Raw genomic sequence first — 24,067 nt, forward strand, 5'->3', positions numbered from 1 at the left:
TGTAACTCTCCACCTCGCATAGGTAGCTGAGTTGCACACCCTCTTTTGGCTTGTTGTGCCACCTCTCATAACCATTAATTTGTCATTTCTTAAGTGGGTTATGGGGTAGTTGGGTTTCTCACCCTCTTTTGGCTTTATGTGCCACCTCTTATAACTCCTTTTTTTGTTTTCATGTAAGGAGGTTAAGCCACATGTTTTGGCATTTACCAAGTAGGTAAAACCTCCCACTTTTTATGGAGGTGGGAGTTAATGCACCTCTTGGTTGTATATGCTATTATTTTTCTATATAATAAGCACTATACTCTCACTTTCACTAGTTTAGTGATAGCTCGGCGAGAGTCTTCACCAAATTCTCTTCTATCTCTATTTTTCTCTCTCATATCAGGTTTATGTCCATTCAGTTGAATTGGTCTTCGATCATTTGTTGCTTGGAGTTGCATGTGATCTACGATCGACATCAAATCCTGGCTTGGTTCTCGCTTCTCGCAAAATCTAACATGGTATTAGAGCTGTGTTGTCTAGTATAGCTCATTGTTTTTTTGATTTATTTGAGAGATTGGAACATATTTTCCTTAAAAACCAAGTATGCTCTTCTCCTGCATTCTCGTGTGACCTGGAGAATCAGAACAGTTTAAAGGAAAATAACTTCTAGATTAATGTAGTTTATTATATATATATGTGTGTGTGTGTGTGTGTGTGTGTGTGTGTGTGTGTTCCTTGAGAACTGGGTGAATGCAACATTTTTGTAATATTGGAGGCTTCTTTAGCATTTCCAGAGTGTCCAAAAGGCTTGAGAAAGTCAAAAGTGACGTTGATTTCACCAAATCAAAATTTGGAGGACACTGTAAAAAAATCAGAGTAAAATCTTTTTACTGGAGTTGTTTTCATTTCGGCTTTATAATTCCAACTTCCACTCATTTGTAGAAAAAAAGATTTATGGGTTTTGTTGCCAACATCGAAAAACTTCTGGGTTTTTGGTGTTGTTCCCAGAAAATGAATACTTTTTGTAGAAATCGAGTTTGAACAAGGAGCAAACCGTTTTTTCAAGTAGACAAATTCAACAACCCTTCTTAAAAGTTGCATAACTTTTGCCTCGAGTGTCGAATTTTCACAAACAAGTACTTGATGGAGAGTTGAAAAGGAGCACTTCCATTCACGTGGGTCTCATTGAAAAATTCTTCCTTTTTCCATCAAATATTGCAGGTTGTATCTACTGCTTCTTTTTATCTTCAACAGGTCATATCTTTCACCTCACAACTTTGTTTTCCAAAAACTAATAGTTGTTGAAAAGGTATTGAGAAGTATTACGCAACTATAAGGCTAATTTACTTAGATCTTGTATGAAATTGATTTGTATTAAAACTTTCTATCTCTGGCCATTGGAGCCTTAAAAGCATTGTAATCTGATAAAAAGCCTTGTAACACACTAATTATAAAGTGCCAACCTTGTTACTTGGAGGAGGGGAGGGGGAGGGGTGGTGATTTCTGAGGCTAGTGGAAAGGGGGGGTGTTTCTTGTGTCTTTTTGATTCTTTGCAATCTTTTTTTCTGCTATCATGGATGCATCTACAGTTCCACTTTTAACACCATATAATTACTTTGAATGGAAATCTAAGATGATGATATATCTAAAAAGACATGGATATCATCGTGTTACTATGAGACTTGAAATTGAACATCGGGATGATGTAGAAAAGATTAAATGGTTTAATAAATATGATGAAGCTTTTGGTACTCTATGTATGTCAGTCTCTCCTAACCTTCTTTTTTACATTGAATCTGCCACTACACTAAATGCAGTGTGGACCACTTTGGAAAACCTTTTTGGTAAGCTAGATGAGCTAAGAGGTCATCAGTTGGAGAATGAACTCATAGGGTTGAATCCAACCAATTTTGATACTATACAAGACCTCTTCACTAAACTTAAGTCTATAAGATTGTAGTTGGATCGGTGTGAAACTAAGAAAGATGATAAACAACTGATCTTGAGTATTATTTCTAAGCTTGGTCCTAACAATTAAGTGTTTCTTTCTACATTCTATGCTACAAAATGTGCCCTAGGTACCACATTCAAAATGCCTTCTCTAGATGAATTTGTTGCATAACTCACTAGAGCGCAAGACAAATTGGTTCAAGTGGGCACAATAAAACCCTCTAAGTCACATGCCTTAGTTGTAAATCAAGGCACAAAAGAATAGAAAGAGTCTAGTAAGCAAGATAAGAAACAAAAAAACCAAGGAGAGAAGAAGAAGGATAAAAAATATGCTACTTGAAAAGCAGATCATCAAACCTCTTCATCAAAAGGTCAACAACCTAAGGAGAAGGTCAAGTGTTCTTATTGTAAGAGGCCTGGTCATGATGAACATAAGTGTTTAAAGAAACAAATTGACCACCTTTCACATCTTCTTGAAAAGAATAATATCAAGGTTGCCTAATTCAGTCAAATAGAGTTTATCAGAAGGATCTTCTAAGCCTAGTTGATGTTGCTTCACAACCCAATTCTTGGATAATTGACTCGGGTGCTTCGCACCACATGACTTCTTCAGAAGATGATTTCACATCTTTAGAGCCATGTTCTATGCCTTCGATCCTAATGGGTGATGACACTCATGTTGAAGTGCATGGGAGAGGGTTTGCTGATGTGGGCAAAAGAACATTTCAGGATGTCTTTTGTGTTCTATCTTTATCAACTAATCTCCTATTTGTTTATCAGATCACTCACACTGGTTCTGGCAAGCGAGTTGAGTTCACACTAGATACAGTGGTAATAAGTGAAATGCACAATGGGTCTACTATTACTGTGGGAAAAGATCATAATTCTAGATTATATCAGTTTTCTCACTTTGTTCCTCACTCTCCTTCCACAGTTTTACTCAATCCTGCAGACGAGGTGAGTTGTTTGTGGCATCAACGATTTGGCCACTTGAACTACCGTTACTTGCAACAACTCAATCAACAAGACATGGTTTTAGGGTTGCCCTCTATTTGGTTTTCTAATGGAGTTTGCCAGGGATGTATTCTTGGTAAGCATCCTGAGGAGAAATATGATAAAGGCAAAGCATGGAGAGCTACACAACTATTGGAGTTGGTACACAATGACTTGGCAGGACCGTTTCCACATCCATCTTTCAACGGGGCTAGATATGTCTTGACATTTATTGATGACTTTTCTAGATATACATGGGTTTACTTTCTCAAACAAAATTCTGAAGCCTTTGAGATTTTTCTAGATTTCAAAGCTTTTGCAGAGAAACAATCTGCGAAGTTCATCAAGATTCTACGTACAGATAATGGGGGTGAATATGTTAACAATCAGTTTGAACAGTTTTGTGCTTCAGAAGGTATCAACATGTAGCACATAGTTCCATATAGTCCTCAACAGAATGGTGTTGCAGAACACAAGAATAGGTCTTTGAAGGAGATGGCCAACTGTATGATTCACTCCAAGTCTTTGGCACCTCAATACTGGGCAGAGGCTATCAACTGTGCGTGTTACATCTTGAACTGAGTTCCTCACAAAGCTGTGAAGGGGGTAACTCCTTTTCAAGCTTGGACTGGTCGAAAACCTACAATTAAGCACTTCAGAGTGTTTGGTTCTCTTGCATGGGCCCACATTCCAGCAGAGAAACGCAAGGCTATGGATTCGCAGAGCAAGCCTTGTATATTTGTTGGGTATTGAAATGATGTCAAAGGGTATAGACTTCTCCATCCCTCTACTCATGAGTTGTTCATTTTGAGGAGAGTTCTTCTAGTTCTTCTCATACCACTTCTCCATCCACTATCACATTGGAGACATTGCATCATGATGACAGTTCTTTAGAGGATCTTAATCCTCCTAATCTTGATGAGGAATCTTCTTCTTCCACTTCAAATGACGACAATGATGACGAGGATTCACATTCTTCTCATAGTCATCATTTAGAGGTTGATGATTCTCCCCCAAACTCTCCAACCTCAATGCCTCTTTGGGCGCGACAAACATTTAAGTCAGCAGGAGATTGGCTTGGTGATCCATCAGATACTAGAAGAACAAGGTTACAATTTCAGCAGACTCCACATCACTTCATTGCTTCATCTTCTGATCCACAGTCTTTTCGAGAAGCTTCAGGTGTTCTTGAGTGGGATGTTGCAATGCAAGAAGAGTTTAATTCCTTGGAAAGGAATCGCACATGGGATTTAGTTCCATTTCCTAAGGGAGGAAACTTGTTCGATGCAAGTGGATCTATCGAACAAAATTTGCAACAGATAGGTCGGTTGATAAGTATAAAGCTCACTTGGTAGCAAAAGGGTTTTTTCCAAGTTCCAGGGGTTGATTACTCTGAGACTTTTGCTCCAATTGCTAAGATGAATTTCATCCGACTTGTCCTTGCTATAGCTCCAGCCTATCGTTGGGAAGTTCATCAGATAGATGTGAAGAGTGCATTTCTTCATGGCAACCTTCAGGAGGAAATCTATATGGAGCAGCCACAGGGGTTTGTTCAGGATCCTCCACTTGTGTGTCGATTTCAAAAGTCTCTCTATGGCCTCAAACAGGCTCCTCGAGCTCGGTATGCCAAGATGAACTCATTCCTTTTGACAATTGGTTTCACTCGGTGTCATTCTGATCCAAACGTATACATTCTGCACCAGGATGAAACTCTCACATTTCTAGTTCTCTATGTTGATGACTTGTTGATCATAGGGAGTCACTCATCCACCATCAAGGCAGTGAAAACTGCTCTACATGATAGATTTTTGATGTCCAACTTGGGTCTTTTGCATTAATTCTTGGGGATTGAGATCACTCAGTCTTCTTCAGGTATCTTCCTTGGACAACCCAAGTATGCACTTGATATGCTCTCCAGATTTCGCATGGTTGATTGTAAGCTTGCACCTACTCCATTTTGTCAAAGGTCAAACTTGAGGCTAAGTGCTCTTCGTGCTTGGTTGATGGCACTTTATACCGACAACTTGTTGGGAGCCTCATCTACTTGACTCATATGAGACCCAACATTTCATATGTTGTGGGCATGGTCTCTAGATTCATGCAGGAGCCACATAAGTTGCATTGGAAAGCAGCTAAGCGGATTCTCTGCTACATTCAGGGTACTCACAATTATGGAATTCAGTATGCAACAGGAATGAATATTGACTTGGTGGCATATACAAATTCTGATTGGGTAGGTGACTCTCAAGATCACAAGTCTACATCAGGGTATTGCTTCTCACTTGGTTCTGGTGCAGTTTGTTGGTCGGACAAGAAGCACTCTGCAATTGCTCTTTCATCGACAGAGGTTGAATATCGAGGGGCAGCAATGCCACCACTAAGGCTATTTGGCTTCATAATATTCTCACTGAGTTTAATATTCCAATCAGAAAGCCTACCATCATCTTTTGTGATAACCAGAGTGCTATACAGATCTCAAGAAATCCAGTTCATCACTAGAGGACGAAACACATTGAGATACATATGCACTACATTCATGAGCTGATCCAGGAAGGCATCATTGATCTTAAGTATTGTGCTACATCGGAGAAGACTGCGAACATCTTCACCGAAAGCAAGTTTCTTCATTTGCGATCTTTGCTTGGGATACGACAAGTGTCTACTTCAGGAGGGGCTTCTTAGTCCGTCATTCTTTCTCTCTCTACTTAGGGGGGGTTATTCCTCTTATTGGGGGTGGGGGGGCTTCTTTTTCTGGGGGGCATATATATGTACATGAGTATCTAACATGGCCTCATTAAACGAGACCCATCTTTTCACCCACCTAAGCTATGCTTGAGGGGGGTGTTAGTGTAAGTTTTGTATTTTCTTTTTATGTTAGGGAGTATTTATTTTTCCTACATATTATTTAAGCTTTCTTAGGTTATTAGGAGTGGTTAATATGAGGACACATGGCTAAATACTTCAACTACATGTGCAACTCTCCACCTCACATGGGTAGTTGAGTTACACACCCTCTTTTGGCTTTATGTGCCACATCTTATAACTCCTTTTTTTGTTTTCATGTAAGGAGGTTATGCCACATTTTTTGGCATTTACCAAGTAGGTAAAAACCTCCCACCTTTTATGGGGTAGTAGGTAAAACCTCCCACTTTTTATAGTGGTGGGAGTTAATGCACCTCTTGGTTGTATATGCTATTATTCTTCTATATAATAAGCACTATACTCTCACCTTCACTAGTTCAGTGATAGCTCGGTCAGAGTCTTCTCCAAATTCTCTTTTGTCTCTATTTTTCTCTCTCATATCAGGTTTATCTCCATTCAGCTATTTCGATCTTTGATCATCTGTTGCTTGGAGTTGCATGTGATCTATGGCCGACATCAGATCCTGGCTCGGTTCTCGGTTCTCGTAGAATCTAACATCCATAAGTAGTTACAAGTAATCCGAAATAATCAATTTTGATGCCGCTTTGATTGTTTGTAGCTGTGCACTAGTATTTCCACTTGCAATTCCTTTCAGAGTTTTCCACATAAGATCTTTAATGTGTTTTATCAGCCCTTGATAACACTTGGACAATCTTCTCTTCTGAGACCAATAATTGTTCCTTCAAATCTTGCTCTGCCAAAATGTTCCGTGTTTTCTCATTAGAGTGACTAGAACTTTCACACAACAAATCTTTTGATTCGCTTTCATTTATAAGAACACTCTTCTCATCATTAGCAAGTGATTTACTAGAAGACACCATATAATCTTCAGAAGGTGAGATAGCATTATGAATGAAATCCATCCCTTCATTATAGTTATCAATATTGATTTCCAAATTTCCCACATAAAAACTTGAGTATTCATTTATAATGTTCCCTAACCGTACTGGCGAGGGAGGCAAGGCGTACGGTGGCATTGGAGCAGGGTCGTACGGTGGTGTGGTTGTACGGGTGTTGAGCAAAGGCCGTACAGTGGATGTGAGACTGGGCGTACGGTAGTGTCAAGGTGGTCGTATGACAGTGTGAGACTTGGCCATATGGTTGTGTGGGTAGCAGGTCGTACGATGGTAAGGAGAGAGTGTAACCGTACAGTGAAGGGCGAATCCTTTATGCATGTAAATCAGATTAACAAATATGCAACTGGAGAAAGTAACAATGATGGGATTCAAGATTTGCCAGATCCAGAACAAGTACACAATAGAATAGGGTGAGGAGTGAGTCTCACCGAAACTGCAAATACCAAATAGGGAGGGTCTTTCACCTTCGAAATGGAGGATACCAAAACTCGAACAGGAATTCATACAAGAGAGAAAAATACCAATATTCGCATACCTATGACAAAGACTAAATCGACCATATATATGGGCTCCGAGAAACTTCCCGAAGGGTTACAAACAGTCGACACGACCAAACTAAGACTTGCCTAATCTAATTAAATAAAGGGCCTGAAAGATTTGTTGTTAGATTTGGGCCTTACAATAAAGTATTTAAATTTATTATTTAATTATATCGGGGATATCACAGTCCTCCTGGGCAAAAAATTGCTTGCCCTCAAGCAATTGCAGACTTGGATGCTCCAAAATTTGCTCGCCTTCCCAAGTGACATCCTCGATGGGTAGATTCTTCCAGCACACAAGGAATTCCTTGACCATGCGTGATCTCCGCCGGCTCCAAAATTAGTTTTCCTTCTTCGTCAATGGGTGGCAGGTCCTTGGACACTGTGATGTGCTGCTCGACAATCTTTTTGAGACATGACACGTGAAAAACATTGTGAATCCGACTCCCCTCAGGAAGCTCCAACTCGTAGCCAACTTCGCCCACCCTCCGAACCACCCTATAGGGTCCATAGAAACGAGGCTTTAGCTTCTCCTTGCCACTTGTCTTCAAGGAGGATTGTTTGTACGGTTGAAGTCGGAGGTATACCAGATCGCCCACCTCAAAATTTCGCTCAACCCGGTATTGGTCGACATACATCTTTTGCTGGTTCTGAGCCCTTTGCAGGTTATCTTTGAGAGATGTCAGGATGTCTAAACTCTCCTGAAGCCAATCTTTGGCCCTCGGTGCACGACTGTCTCCCAATGCTAGATCAACAAATGAAGAAGGTTCATAACCGTACAGTGCTTTGAAAGGTGGCATGCCTATCTACATGTGATAAATGGTGTTGTAACAATGTTCACCCAAATGTAACCAACAAACCCAAGCCTTCTGTTGAGCTGAGACGTAGTTCCTGAGATAACCCTCCAACCATTTCTTCACAATCTCGGTATGTCCGTCTGTCTGCGGATAGTAGCTCGTGATGGGCGATAACTTAGTTCCTGCCAACCGAAATAACTCCATCCAGAAGGTACTCAGAAAACAGCTATCCCTGTCACTGACTATGTTTCGCGGTAGACCATGTAAGTGGAATACCTCACAGAAGAACAACGCGACCACTTGAACTGCTTGGTATCTTGTGGGGATGACAAAAAAATGAGCATACGTGGTCAAGCGGTCAACTACGACGAAAATGCACTCCTTTCCTTGCACTCTGGGAAGCCCAGTAATGAAATCCATCAAGATGCTATCCCATTTCTGGTCGGGGATTGGCAGTGGTTGCAACAATCCGACTGGTAAGGTGTGCTCAGATTTGTTATGCTGACAGGTGGAGCATTCCCGCACATACAATAGGACATCGTTCTTAAGTCCCTTCCAGGAAAACCTTTCTCGGATCTGTCTTTAGGTTTTCAAGTATCCCGAGTGTCTGGCCAAGGGAGAGTCGTGCATTTCCTTCAGAATCTTTTCCTTCATCTTGGACTTAGGTACCAGATAAATTATGTCCTTGTAGTAAATGATGTCGTCAACCACCTTGTATCGGTCATCCTACACTTGACCATTCAACAGTTCGCAGGCAAAAGTATTCTTGGAGTATTCAACCAACAGGTGTTCCTTCCAATCCACCGAAATTTGGGATAAAGAACATATGGCAAGCCTTCTTGACAGGGCATCAACTACCACGATATTCTTGCCCTTCACATACTCAGTGTCGAAATCAAATGTCTGGACTTTGCTTACCCACTTCTGTTGTCGTTCATCCAGATCCCTCTGCTCCAAGAAATATCGCAAGTTGTTGTGGTCTGTCCGTACAACAAACTTTGCTCCGACGAGGTACTGATAAAACTTTGTCAGCGTGTGCATGATGGCGAGCATCTCCTTGTCATAGATGGAGTACAACCGCTCAACTCTCGAGAGCTTCTGACTCTCGAATGCAATGGGGTGATGGTCTTACATCAACACCGCTCCAATGCCTTCTCCCGAGGCATCACACTCTAGGATGAAAGGGCGAGTGAAGTCTGGTAGTGCTAGAACCAAACACATACTCATAACTTCTTTTAATTTGTCAAAGGTCTGTTGCGCCTGCGCATTCCAGTGGAAGGATCCTTTCTTTGTTAGATTTGTCAATGGTGCCCCAAGCTGTGAAAATCCTTTCACAAACCTTCTATAATAACTGCACAATCCAAAAAATCCACGTAGCTACGAGAGAGTCTTGGGTGGAGGCCAATCCAAAATGGCCTGAATCTTCTCTTGGTGAACTTGTACCCCCTGGGCGCTGATGACGTGACCCAAGTACACGACCTCAATCATTCCAAATTCACATTTGGACCTTTTGGCATACAGTGATTGTGATTCCATAATCTCCAATACTTCATCCAAATGTCCCACATGTTCCTTCTAGGTCTTGTTGTAGATGAGTATGTCATCGAAGAATACTAGTAGGAACTTACGTAGTTGCTTGTTGAAGATGTGGTTCATGCAGGACTGAAAAGTGGCCAAAGCATTGGTTAATCCAAACGGCATGACCAAGAACTCATAGTGCCTGTAATGGCAACGAAAGGCTGTCTTTTCCACATCTTGCTCCCTCATATGGATTTGATGGTAGCCAGAGCGGAGATCAATCTTGGAGAAATAGACTGCGCCATGTAGTTTGTCCAACAGCTCATCGATCCTGGGAATGGGGTATCTATTCTTGATAGTATTCTTGTTCAGTGCACGGTAATCAACACACATTCTTAGAGTTCCGTCCTTCTTCACTAGTACCACCGAGGACGCAAAGGGGCTAGAGCTGGGCCGGATCCATCCTTTATCGAGGAGTTCCTGGATTGTTTTCTCTATCTCTTCTTTGAACTTCTTCGGGTGGCGATAGGGTGTGGTGATAACGGGTTTTTCTCCTTCCTCCAACTCGATGGTGTGCTCAAACCCTCGATGTGGTGGTATACCAAGTGGAATATCAACGAAGACCAAACTATGCTTATCCAAAATCGACTGAAGTTCCTCATCTTGGTAGTAAGTCGGTTTCTCTTTCACAGGTTTTGTCGAGATCAAGCAATGTGCTGCCTAGACTACTTCATCATGTCTGAAGATGGATTCCATTTGTTTGGCGGAAATCTCCCTTGGGCCGCCATTCGACATTCCCCTAAGAACCACCTTCCTGCCATCCACCTCGAATGAGAACTCCATCCTTTTGAAGCTCTGCATGTATTGGTCAAGGGTCTCCATCCATTGAATGCCCAATATGACATCCATGTCATCTAGATCTACTACAAAGAAGTCGTCAATCACGATGTAATTTCCCATGGTGATGCTCAGTTGCGGAACTAGGTGAGTGCATGATAGGAGATTACCTCCTGCCACGTTGACATCGAACCCTTCATGCTCCTTTGTACACAAACCCCTTCGGGTAACGAGTGATGAGTTTATGAAGTTGAGCGAGGCACCACTGTCGAGCCTTACAAGGACTCGTTGCCCTTGGAGTGTACCACGTACCCAAAATACACTGCACCTCGGGGTTACCGCTAGTGTGGCAATGACATCTCCCCTCCGTACCAATGTGGAGATTCTCTCCGCCAGGCTGGTTTCTTCGGCAGATTCTTCTCTTGGTGGTTCACTTTCCTCATGCTCCTCTTCTCAATCGGACATTACTTCAATATAGTGAATCTTTCCTTTGCCCAAACATCGGTGTCCTGGTTCCCATGGCTACTTGCAGGTGAAACAAAGCTTCTTCCTTCTGAGTTCTTGTCTTGTGGCTTCATCAAGCGATGACCTCTTCGGAAAGGGTTCATTATCCTTCTCCTTCAGAATGAAAGGTGGTTTGGTATGTGCAAAATTTTTGGAAGAGGAAGATGTTGCCATGTTACGGGCCTTTTTGATTGCTTCTGTGAGCATGCTGGGGTTGAACCCTTTCACCCAACCTTTCAATGGTTCCATCAATCCGTCCATGAACAAGACCACCAATCTCCGCTCCGAGATGTCTGTTACCAACACAGATAGTCTCTGAAATTTTGTGATGTAACTGTCCACAGGTCCCGACTGTTTTAGTTGCACCGACTCCTTGTAATTGAGTTTTGGATCCTCCATGTCAAATCGATCTATGAGCTTCTCCGTGAAGTCGACATAGGAAGTTATCTGGTCATGGCCGAGAGTGACCATCCTATGATGCCACCATTCGTGCGCGACTCCTTCCAGGTGAAGTGCTGCAAACTTGATAGCTTCATCTTCAGGCATTGGGTTGAGTTGGAAGTAGGTATCTACTTTTTGAACCCAAGCTCGTGTCGAGGTTACTCCGGTCCCATCAAAGGATGATAGGTTGATCTTGCCAACCTTCCGCTTGATGTCATTGTTATAGTGACCATAATGGCCCCGACTTCTGCCGCACGAGTATTTCATCCGAAGCTCAGCATAATCCTTGAAGGATATGTCCCCCTCGAGATTTGCATCCCTCCAATCTTGGTTCAACTGTGCTTGCATCTCTTGAAAGGTGGGTTCTTGCTCCCCGTGTGGAGCTTCTGATTTCTAAGGAAAAGTCGGCATCAACAGCCGTGAATGTGAGCGTTGGACGTTTGACCTTCCAGTGACCGAATCGTCCCCTTGCCCATTTTGTTCTCCATTTGTTTTTCCCAAAGCCAATTGTCATAAGGTTTCCTCCATGATTTGTTGTCGTTGCTCCCCTTTGGCTATGGTGTCGTTGAGCTAAGCTTGGCTTCTGGTTAGCTCCCTTAATAGTGTCGTGACTTCTCTTGTAGGATCCTGTGGTTCCCCCATTCGGTCGGTCGAACGGTACCTCCTTCTAGTGTACACTTGCATCCAGTACCTGACAGGTTGGCAAGATCACCAGCTCTGATACCACTGTAATGTTCCCTAACCGTACTGGCGAGGGAGGGAAGGCATACAATGGCGTTGGAGCAGGGCCGTACAGTGGTGTGGTTGTATGGGTGTTGAGCAAAGGTCGTACGGTGGATGTGAGACTGGGCGTATGGTTGTCAAGAGAGGGTCGTACGGTAGTGTCAAGGAGGTTGTACGGTGGTGCCAAGACTGGTCGTACGGTAGTGTGAGACTGGGCCGTATGGTTGTGTGGGTAGCAGGTCGTACGGTGGTGACGAGAGAGTGTAACCGTATAGTGAAGGGGGGGGGGGGGGTACGATGGGGTTAGTCTCCCGCAAGCGTATCGAGTAATGAATTCTGAATATTAGGAATCCTTTAAGCATGTAAATTAGATTAACAAATATGCAACTGGAAAAAGTAGCAATGATGAGATTCAAGATTTGCTAGATCCGGAACAAGTACACAGAACGAAATAGGGTGAGGGGTGAATCTCACCGAAACTTGAAATACCAAATAGGGAGGGTCTTTCACCTCCGAAATGGCAGATACTAGAACTCCAACAGGAATTCGCACAAGAGAGAAAAATACCAAAATTCGCATACCTATGACAAAGACTAACTCGGCCATATATATGGGCTCCGGGAAACTTCCCAAAGGGTTACAAATGGCTGACACGACCAAACTAAGACTTGCCTAATCTAATTAAATAAAGGGCCCGAAAGATTTGTTATTAAATTTGGGCCTTACAATAAAGTATTTAAATTTATTATTTAATTATATCGGGGACATCACATCATTACCTATAGCAACATCTTTCCCATGACTGAAAAATTACACTTTCGAGTGAATATTGCTGGTCAGATGTGGCTGCAACAATTGACTAATTTGTTATTAAATCTTCATGTTCTCTTTAACATCAACTTGATAAGGGTGCTCAATAGGGTTAACATTCTTATACAGCCTCTACTCAGAATCAGCTCTAGGCAATAAAAAATCATGTTTGCTTTTAAGTACTTCATCTTAAAATATGTTTTTATCATGCCCTTCATCTAAAGGAGCATTAATGAACTCATCACAAGAAACATCATGGAAGTCATTAATCTTAGAAACATCGCCCGATAAATCTGAAATTGGATCCAAGGCTGTTGTTTTGTTCTCTTCATCATGCACAACCTCAACCACAAAAACTGTAAGCTTCTCCAAATAATCATCTTGAAGCCCTATCACATAATCCTTATGAATCAAGGCACTATCTCCATCTGAAAGATTTGCTACAAACTTCTCATATTTGGCTCTTGTGATTGTTTTTACGTAACCTTTGATGTTTGGGTCCCTCATTAGTTTGGAGAGTTCTTGCATTAACTAAGAAATAGACTTATCAACAATGCTCATCTTTACAAATTTGTTATGCAACAATCAGGAGAGGTTTGAAAGATAAGCCACCGAAACTATCAAGTAACTGAAGACCAGAAGCAACCACAAATCAACTGGAATATTTTAAGCACATGATGGCAGGAAACCGTTTTGATTTTACTGTAATGTCCCACCCTAATCTGGAACACTAAAAAATTGTAGAATTGATAACTTGCTTGTTCCCTGTATTATTATTTGTTTGATTGATTTTATTTTTTAGAAGTAGAGAGAAGTTGCAAAAGGGTTTGGTGTATTTTGTTTGCAATGTCTTTTGGATTGATAATAGTAAACAACAATATTTTGCAATAAATGATAATTCTAAAAATAACATAAAAGCTATGGAACTTGAGAACTTAGAAATATTTTGCAATAAATGATAATTCTAAAAATAACATAAAAGCTATGGAACTTGAGAACTTAATTTCTAGATTTCTTTATAGTTTCGAAGTTACAAAATTTGTTGCAAAAGAGAATTACCTAGTTCAGAAATAGGTCTTACAAATCATATTGAAGCATGCTTAATAAGTGCGTTTGAAACTTGATGAAGAAAAGCTCCAAACAACTGTCTTGTTGATCAGAATCACCAAGATAGGAGCCACATAGGATACTTAGAAAATACCAAGTTGGCAGCCACATTGGTCACTCAAAAAATGTTTTGCAGATCTCTCAAAACTGCCTCTTCCACCTAGAAATTCTTCTCAACAGGGAGGTCTGATTTAGGAGCTCAAGAAGTGCAAAAAAGAGCCCTCAATCTAGGCGACTGGGCCTAGTATCACCACGTCTTGATAGGAGTTGTATAGCCTGATGTGAATAAGATTTGGTGTTGTTACTAACCTTCTAACCCTCTGAAATAAATGAATGCCTACTCCAATCTGCTGAAGATGAAGAAGCTGAATAGAGCATTGATCAACAATAGAGAAGTCTTATTTAACTCCCAAATGTTACTAAGAATGGTTTAGCTAGACAGGAGACTACACACTCAGAAATCCACATCAAATGGTCTAGGGTTTCCAAATAATTGATGTAAACTGACCAAAACTGCTGGTATTAATGAATCTTGCAAACCCAATGCTGAAATGCAAAAGAAGTGACTTCTCCTTGCTCCAAACAAGCCAAAGAAGGGGTCGGCCTCACAAGCAAGCACCTTACTCAACCACAACTAGCAAAATGTCTTCAAAACTGATTTTCCTTTGATGCACCAGTGAGATCCCTGAAGTAGAATCTCCCTACACACCCTGAGATGATCTTCCACAACTGCAGGTGTGATGACTTGTGAAGGGTTTCGTCCACACAAGCTGCTCCAAACCCTAGGGTTCAACTAAGCTCCTCTCAAGAGGCAAGAGTGAAATAATAACCAACATAACATAACCTTAACAATGACTCAAGTTGCCTTTATAGCCTTTTCTATCTTACGCCCTAATTAGGGTTCCCATTTCAAGTCCTCACTTTACGATTTTAAATTGATTTTTATTAAGTTTCTAATATCTCATTAATATCTTTTCTTTTTCCTCAAAGGGCACCCACTTAAGTCACTTATTTTTTATTATTTCCAACTTCACTTGGAGTGGTGTCCAAGGAAAGCGACTTTATTATATAGTCATTTTCACAACTTCATAAGTCTAGTTTGAAGAGTCACTTTTAATATCTTTAGCAATATCAGAAAATAATGATTTGTTACCTCCTGATCCACTCGATTATGCTTTCTACACAAGAGAAAATTACTCAATCATGGATCTCTATCCATTCCGTTAGTCTATGAGGACCTGATGATAGACTAACCCTGATTATCGAAGCTAGCTAGGAAGGGGACATTACATGGTAGTTTAAAGAAGGTTCCTCCAAAACTTATCCTCCAAGCTCTTAATTAAATCTTCTTATTTTAGGAGAAAAGTATAAATCAAAAATTTTATTCTGTATTTTTTCCAAAGCCTAATTTTTGTGTGGTGATACATTAAATAGATTTGAGTTCCAATCTTCCTATCCCCTTTGTTTTCCATGGGTGAAAAACAACTTAGGGAACAAGACATGAAACCAAACAAGATGAATTAATGTTACCTGGAAATTAAATCCGCCCGTTAATCCGTCAACATTTAACACCTAGTCATTCAAGAAAACTTTAGTATTAGCCACAGAATCCATATTATGAATAACCTTATCAAAGCAGATATTATTGGCATTTAAGAGAAATTGACCAACAGGATTATAAGCATGAAAAATTCAGCTAAACATTTTTAAAGTTTATTTAAATGCCGAGAACAGCAGATACCTCTCCAGCAAAGAAAAGGCGAGGACACATCCTGCTCTCCATGGTGTTTAAATTGATCTGCATGTCCCAAGAAAGGTTTCATGATCGTGAGTAGGCAGGTTTCAATGAGGAAATCAAATTACTAAAGCCAACAACATACTCCTACTGTTCAAGAAATAATCAAAATTTGATATTGTTAATATCCATCACAGTTAAAAAGGCAAAAAACATTGTTGAAATCTTCAAAAGATGAAAGAATTCTGCAAACCTCAGAAAGTGGGACTCCTCCAGCTGTCACAAACTCATCCTTGTATTCACCCTTAACCCAAACGTGACAAATTAGGAAATTGTTACCGAGTATTTTTTACCATCCATAACATATAAAATATGATGATACGTGGAGTATTTTTTAAAACATATAGCTTATGTCATAAAATCAACCACTAAGATCTTGTTCATTACTTTATACATGACCAAATTAATTAGAATGTTACAATTTGTATTAATAACATACCTTTCCAGATACATCAAAAGAGCATTGCTTTATTACAGTTGCAAGTTTTTGCAAACTGTGATGAGATAAAGATGCCCACAATGTATTTTCGTCCAAGCCCTGCAATGCCAATTTGCAACATGAGTAGAACACATGGGTATGGTGTAAAATGGCAAGAAAATTCCTTTCTTATAACTGGAAAATAAATAATGAGTATCAAAAAATCCTTGGAAAAACTTTGAATATGAACAATCTCCAAACCATTTATGTGCTATTTGCAGCAATTTGCAACAATATGATCCACTTAATGCTAATATTGAACAGTTATTTCTTTTTTCAGAAATTACCTCACGTGCAAGAAGATATTGCCAGAACCTTCTCACAAAAAGGAATGATGCAGGAACCGAATTTCTCAACTTATTTTTCTGTATAGGTGGAAATAAAAAGTCATCATTCATAAGATATCTGCAACCTAAAAATATTCAATTCCTAATAAATATATGCAACACATAACACATTCATAATTTGTAATCTTTGAATTAATAATTATATTGTACACAAAAAAGATGCCAATATAATCATGAATTTGAATGCCTAGTCTATTTGCAATGTAAGAACATTCTATTTAGCATTTGTGAGCCTCATAATTTTATCTACACATTTATTCTAACAAATGCTCCTGCAAAACTTAGATACATATGCCAGAAAATATAATCAGCTCACTGGTGCTTATGATCGACCCAGGTAGCAGTTCCTAGGTTTTGTTCATTTCGTAAATAGTTTGAAATGGATCAGAGATAATCTAGACATCATGTGTGACCATTCAGCTTTAGAAACAGCTAAAGCAAGTGCCATACTGGACATGTGGTCCAATTCATTCTCAAATGGCAGCTACAACTGCATCTTCAAAGCCAAAAGGATCATTAGTGACTCCATGAAGAAGAGCTTGATCACAAATATAGTTGAGTGAAAGTTAACTACAAAAATTTGGACCAAGACTAATAATCTCTTCCAAAGTACATACATATAATAGAAAAAGGTGCTGAAAAGCAAGTTGTCAAAAGTATGCATATTGAAATCTGGTAGTCTGTACAGCATTTGATGAATAGAGCTCACATGTCAGCTTGTTGTAATTGGAGTTGAGATGAAGGACAAGAAATTGGTTCCAATAGCTGCTCCGCCCACAGACAAACCATCATATCAGGTTGCATTAGCCGACTATAGCATCACATCCATCTCGATAGGGAGAGCAACCAAAGAAAAGGAGAGAGAAGAATTCAAGGATTCTATGCAGAATATACTCAGGCAGCTAGATGAAATAACCGCTGAAAGGGATATGTATCGAGCTCGTGTTGAGCAAGTCGAGGGATACGTAGACCACCTGTTAAGACCGCTGCAACATACTGCTTTGTCCCATATTCCTCCACTCGCATTGGCACATAAAACTACAGCTGAATTCGAAGGAGTGCGTGACATTGCCAAGGCAGTCAGAGAATGGATCCGGGGCATTAAGGCAAGAGGGAGGAGAATCATCGATGATGTATTTGAAGTAACAATCAAAATACATTCAACCCAACTAAAGATGGTGGAGGTAGAGAAAGAGTATGCCAAAATCCAAGAGACGATTGGCATAGCTCAACCACTCATGAGGGCTCTCTTCTGGACTCACGTTCAGATTCCCACACTGTAGACAATCTTAGATCCCCATAGTATCACCACCTTTATGGAATGGTATTGGATTGTTGTAATATCCCAGTTATTTTTTGTTTTGTTTTTTAGGCTAATAACAATCATCCACAACAAATAAGCCGTTAAGGTTAGAAAGCATAAACTAAAAACTTGCTGCAAATTGCAACCCTCCCAGTTTCTGATCACCAAGTGCCCAATGTGGGAAGGTGAGAGCATACGGTGAATAGGGGATCGTTAGCAAAAAATAATCAAACTAAAATGACAATGCCTGGGCGGCAAGCCAACCCCTTTTGCTTAGCCAACAGGATAGAAACCAAACTCTTGGCGCTAAACCGACCAAGGGAAAATGACAAGAAACTGAAATTCAATCACTCTACCGCATATTTCAGCGGGAGGACATTACATTAAACTATCACTCTACCGCATATTTCAGCGGGAGGACAATTGCATTAAACTTATCACTCGACCACTTATTCAGTGGGAGGACTGAGTACATAAACTGAATTTCAAAGTAAGAAGGCAGCTAAGCCAGCCTCTTCCACTTATGCAGTGGGAATTACAAAATAAGGTCAGCAAGAATGATTGATCAGTACTACTGAAACAACCTTACAATATTAGAGATGAAAGAAGGAAAGTAATGCAGATCTCTACAGAAAGAATATAATTTTCTGTTACAATCAATCTGCAAGCTGAAAGTACAAAACAACAGCCCATGGAAACACCCAAATGCTCATAACTCCCTCATTTTTCATCCAATTTGACTCAAACCAGTCCCAAACCCACCATAATTCACTCACAACAACAACCAATCAAAACCACAACCCACACATCCCAATGCAAACCCAAAACCCAACTCTAGACCTAGGAAGTTCGAATTTGTCTAGAAAAATCATTGCTGAATTAAACTTGCTAAAAACTTACACAATGTATCGCCAAGGCTAGGAAGGAAGGATGAGCTGGTACCTGGAATGATGGAGTCGCCTGGTTAAGAGGTGTGAGCAAAATATACTTTCAGCAGTCCCGCGACCAGCAACCAGAAAACACTCAAATCCCACATAGAACACTCCACAATCTGCAACTCATTCACCCACAGCACTGGGAATACAAGGACACAGCTAGGTACTATCTTGCAAGTACGAAACTGAGACTTAGCTAGGAAGCCATACTTCGAAGCTCAGATTTTCAATAGCCAAACCGGCAACATAACGATGCAATTTTCCAAGATGTCTCAAATGAGAGCCCAAGGCTCTTATTTATAACTCTTCAACAACCAAAATCAAATGCAAATTCCTCCAAATGCCACCCCTTCATTTGCATTTCATTTCACCCAAGTGTAGTGCCACTTTTCATAAGTCAAACCTCATGCCAAAAGGGAAGGGACCCACGTTAATTACTTGGCAAATGATGGAGATGCAATATAACATAATATTCCTCTAAAATATTTCGCCATCCCATAGTACACATGAGTTTCGCCAAACACTTAGGATAAAATAGGCATTAATCCCAATTTTAATAAATCAGTCGCAAATAATCAAATCAATTAAATATTAAACCTTAGGATAAGGAAATAATATTTAATTATGTCGCATATGACTCCCGTACCGATTATTAACACAACTAGGATGAAACTGAGCCAGGACGACCACAGAACTGCTGCAGAATCAAAACCCTGTCTACTGCCAAAAATAGAATTGTACCACACTGCCACTTACTAAAAATAGTAAGTCAAGAACTAATGCTCAGAAAAGCCTAATCATCGCGTCTAGAGGCAAAACATGGAGAGCTCAATAGGACAATAACACCAGAATGGCCATTCCCTGACTTACTAAAAATAGTAAGTCCTTGTTTCATCAATGTTGGACCCCTCATTCTTCATTCCACCCAGCCTACGGGTCTCAGGAATAGGCTAATGGACCACTGGAAGGTCATCAGTGAGAAGGGGACATTACAGTCCGCCCTCCCCAAAATTGCTTGTCCTCAAGCAACTGTAAGGCTGGAAGCAATAAAATCACCTCATTTTCCCACGTAGCATCCTTTGCTGGTAGATTCTTCCATTTGATCAAGTATTCTCTAATCACTCTTTTCCTCAAAGATCGTTCCCTGAATTCAAGGATAGCTTCCGTAACCAAAACCAACTCTCCCTCCTCATCAAGCGGAGGTAACTCAGCTGAAGCAACAACATTATGTCCCAGAGCCTTCTTAAGGTGAGACACATGAAATACATTATGGATCCTGCTGCTTGCTGGTAATTCCAACTCATAAGCCATTTCTCCAACCCTTCTGCTGACTCTGAAAGGCCCATAGAATCGAGGCTTCAATTTCTCAACCCCACTCTTCTTGAGAGTAGACTGTCTGTAGGGCTGAAGCCTCAAATAAATCATGTTGCCCACCTCAAAGGTGTGCTCAATTTGCTGCTGATCAGCATATAACTTCTGCTGATTCTGAGCATGCTGGAGATTGTCCCTCAAAATCCTCAGAATATCTTGACTTTGCTTCATCATATCCTTTGCCTGAGGGGTTCTGCTATCACCAAATACCAAGTCCGCGAAGCTAGGAGCTTCATAACCATATAGTGCCATGAATGGTGACATCCGAATGGACATGTGATAGGAAGAATTGTAACAATATTCCCCTAGGTGAAGCCATCTCACCCAAGCATTCTGCTGCTTCGAGACAGTTTCTGAGATAACCTTCCAACCACTTATTCACTATCTCGGTCTACCCATCAGTTTGAGGGTGATAACTGGTGCTTGGAGTGGGCACAATACCACACAATCTGAAAATCTCCTGCCAAAAAGCACTTAGGAACTTGCTGTCCCTATCACTCACAATGTTCTTCGGTAAACCATGTAATCTGAACACCTCTCGGAAGAACACTTTAGCAACTTGTGCTGCTGTAAAAGAGCTGGTGATGGCGAAGAAATGAACAAACTTTGTAAGTCTGTCCACCACCACATAGATACTATCCTTCCCTTGAGCCCAAGGCAGCCCCGTGATGAAATCCATGGAGATACTCTCCCATTTTTTACCAGGAATAGGCAAGGGTTGTAACAAACCAGCTGGTAGAGTGTGCTCATCTTTGTTCTTCTGACATGTAAGACATTCCTTAATGTACTTCAAAACATCACTTTTAAGTCCCTTCCAAGAGAATCTCTCTTGGATCTGCCTATATGTTTTGAAATAACCTTGGTGACCAGCAAGGGGGATGTCATGGAAAGTCTTCAAGATCTTCTCTTTTAACTTGATTCAGCAACTATAAAGATTCTTCCCTTGTATAGTATCAATCCCTCAACCAATTTGTACCTTTCATCATGAAAAGTACCCTCTATAAGGCTGGTTGCAAACTGATTTTTGGCATAATCAGCAAGCAACAACTCTCTCCAATCAGCAGTAAGCTCGCAAAGTGAGCTTAAATGGGGTCTTCTGGATAAGGCATCTGCCACCACATTGTTTTTACCCTTAACATACTCAATATCGAAATCGTAAGCTTGTAGCTTACTCACCCATTTCTGTTGTCTCTCATTCAGATCCTTCTGATGCATGAAGTGTTTAAGACTATTGTGATTAGTCTTAAGAATGAATTTAATCCCCACCAGATATTGTTTGAATTTCGCAAGGGCATGCATTATGGCAAGCATTTCCTTGTCATAAATGGAATACAGTCTCTCAAGACCTCTCAACTTTCTGCTCTCGAAGACTATAGGATGCTTATCCTGCATGAGGACTGCACCGACACCTTCTCCAGATGCATCACACTGTAGCTCAAATGGCTTGGTGAAATCAGGCAATGCTAAAACAGAGCAGGAACTCATGATCACTTTAAACTGCTCAAATGTTGTCTGTGCCTTTTCGGACCATTCAAAAGCTCCCTTTTTTGTAAGATCTGTAAGGGGGGCAGCCAACTGAGAATATCCCTTCACAAACCTCCGATAGAATCCACACAATCCCAAAAATCCCCTAAAATGTGTTATGTTTTCGGGAGTAGGCCAATCAAGGAATGCTCTAATCTTTTCGGGATCCACCTTCACACCACCAGCACTGATAATGTGACCGAGGTAGAGCAACTCTTCCATCCCAAACTCACATTTGGACTCCTTGGCAAATAGGGACTCAGATTCTAATATGCCCAACACTTCATTCAACTACTGTAAATGTTCTTTCCAAGATTTGTTGAATATTAGGATGTCATAAAAAAATATCAAAACAAAATTCCTTAACTGTTCTTGGAAGATTCTCTTCATGCATGACTGGAATGTAGCAGGAGCATTAGTCAAACCAAAGGGCATGACTAGGAACTCAAAATGCCCAAAGTGGCATCTTAAAGCGTTCTTCTCCACATCTGAAGCTCTCATTCTAATCTGATGGTACCCCGATCTGAGGTCAATCTTGGAAAAGAACACTGCCCCATGTAGCTCGTCAATGAGCTCATCAATTCTCAGAATAGGATACCGATTCTTGATGGTTTTCTGATTCAGGGCTCTATAATCCACACACATGCGCATGGTCCCATCCTTCTTTCTCACCAAAACAACAGCCGAAGCAAAGGGGCTTTTGCTAGGCCATATGTAACCCATGTCAAACAATTCCTGAATTGCTTTCTCAATCTCATCCTTTAGCTTCTTAGGATATCGGTAAGGAGTAGTCATGACTGGCTTAGCTCCTTCTTCAAGTTCAATAATGTGTTCGGCACCTCTTTTAGGGGGCCTGCCAGGAGGGGGATTTCCGAACACGTTGCTTCTCTTAGTTATCAAAGCTTGAATGTCTTTAGGATAATTTTTGTGCTCTTTTTGTGGTTCTGAAGGCATTACCATGATCTTGCTTCTATCCTTGACCATTGCTGAAATATCTGAGGAATAGCTGCCCTTATCCACCAATGGATTGGAAGGCATTATCAAATACTCCGCTGCCCACTCCACTTGATTATGGCGGATCAACCTTTCCATTCTTTTCAAGGATACCACTTTGAGTCCCCCATGCGACATTCCTCTCAACACTACCTTCTTCCTTTCTGACATGAATTTCAGCTCCATGGTTTGTACGTTTAGTGTGATCACACCAAGAGATCTCAGCCATTGAATTCCGAGGACTGCATCATCAGTCCCTTCAATGCTCACCACAAAGAAATCATCTCTGATTTCATGATTCGCCAACTTCAGAGACATGTTGGAAATCATTCGGTTACAGGATATGGTGGAGCCATCTGCTACCATGACTTTGAAGCCCTCAACTTCCTCTGCCACTAGTCCCTTTTTTGCAACAATCCTTTCATCAATGAAGTTGTGTGTTGCACCTATGTCAATAAGAGCTATGACACAATGCTCTCCAATCACACCTCGAACTCTGAAGGATTCATTTTTGTGAATGCTTGAGAGTTGAGCAACCACTCCTCTATCTTCTGACCCAAATTCAGGCCCTTCAAGAGCCTCTTCATACTCGCTGTCCTCAACTTCAGTTTGCTGTTTTGAAATTTCAGAATCTGATCCATCTTCTGAATAGCATTCCATCTGATGCAAATTCCCTTTTCCATGTGTAATGTCCCCACTTTAGCAGTTGACCAAGTGTATGTGCGTTAGCCTAACTCTACATGGTCCCAAGGGCTAACGAAAGGTTTAAGGGTATCCTGGAGTGTTTTGGCCTAGTCATTTCCAGTTTGGGCCAAAACGGAGTTGATTTACTTAGTTTCAGGCATACTTACTATTTTTAGTAAGTCAGCAGGACACAACAGAGGCTAGTTTTGGTGATTGGATTCGATACTCCTCGGCGAGAGCTTTCCGACGAGCTATCACTCGCGCTATTCGGAGTCCGTAATATATTTTAATGCCTGAAGTGTTATTAAAGTAACATCTAATTTAATTGTTAATTTAATATTTATTTTATGCGGATGTGTGCAAATCAAAGGGGCACCAAAGGGAGAAATAAGTGAATATTTTAATATGTTTTATATTGCACATCTTTTATCCCACATTGCTCAAGTGAGTTGGGTCGACCCTTGGAGAAAGAATAAAAGGAAGCTTTTGTGGCTTCATTCAGCATGTTGAATATGAGAAGAAATTGATGTGTGAGTTGCAGGTCCGTTCTTGGCATTAGGGGACGTCTATCCTCTCTTGTGACATTCTAGACGTCATTCCTTTGGGGTTTGGCCTTTGGAATCCATTTCTATCAGCTTCATTAGTAGGCAGATTGGG

General features: G+C 40.7%; 1 protein-coding gene across 2 annotated transcripts in view; it reads right to left on the reverse strand.

The window, feature by feature from the left end:
• The window catches only part of LOC131076511 (uncharacterized), a 169,675-nt gene that overhangs the window by 17,969 nt on the left and 127,639 nt on the right, over nucleotides 1-24,067 (reverse strand). For both annotated transcript variants that reach the window (XM_058013741.2, XM_058013740.2), the window contains exons 11-15: nucleotides 16,541-16,618; nucleotides 16,215-16,313; nucleotides 15,969-16,019; nucleotides 15,722-15,778; nucleotides 15,511-15,552 (exon numbers count right to left, since the gene is read on the reverse strand). In XM_058013741.2, the coding sequence (XP_057869724.2) occupies nucleotides 15,511-15,552; nucleotides 15,722-15,778; nucleotides 15,969-16,019; nucleotides 16,215-16,313; nucleotides 16,541-16,618 (327 nt within the window). The remainder of the gene's footprint in view (nucleotides 1-15,510; nucleotides 15,553-15,721; nucleotides 15,779-15,968; nucleotides 16,020-16,214; nucleotides 16,314-16,540; nucleotides 16,619-24,067) is intronic.

Source organism: Cryptomeria japonica, chromosome 3 (genome assembly GCF_030272615.1).
Source record: "Cryptomeria japonica chromosome 3, Sugi_1.0, whole genome shotgun sequence".
Lineage (NCBI taxonomy): Eukaryota > Viridiplantae > Streptophyta > Pinopsida > Cupressales > Cupressaceae > Cryptomeria > Cryptomeria japonica.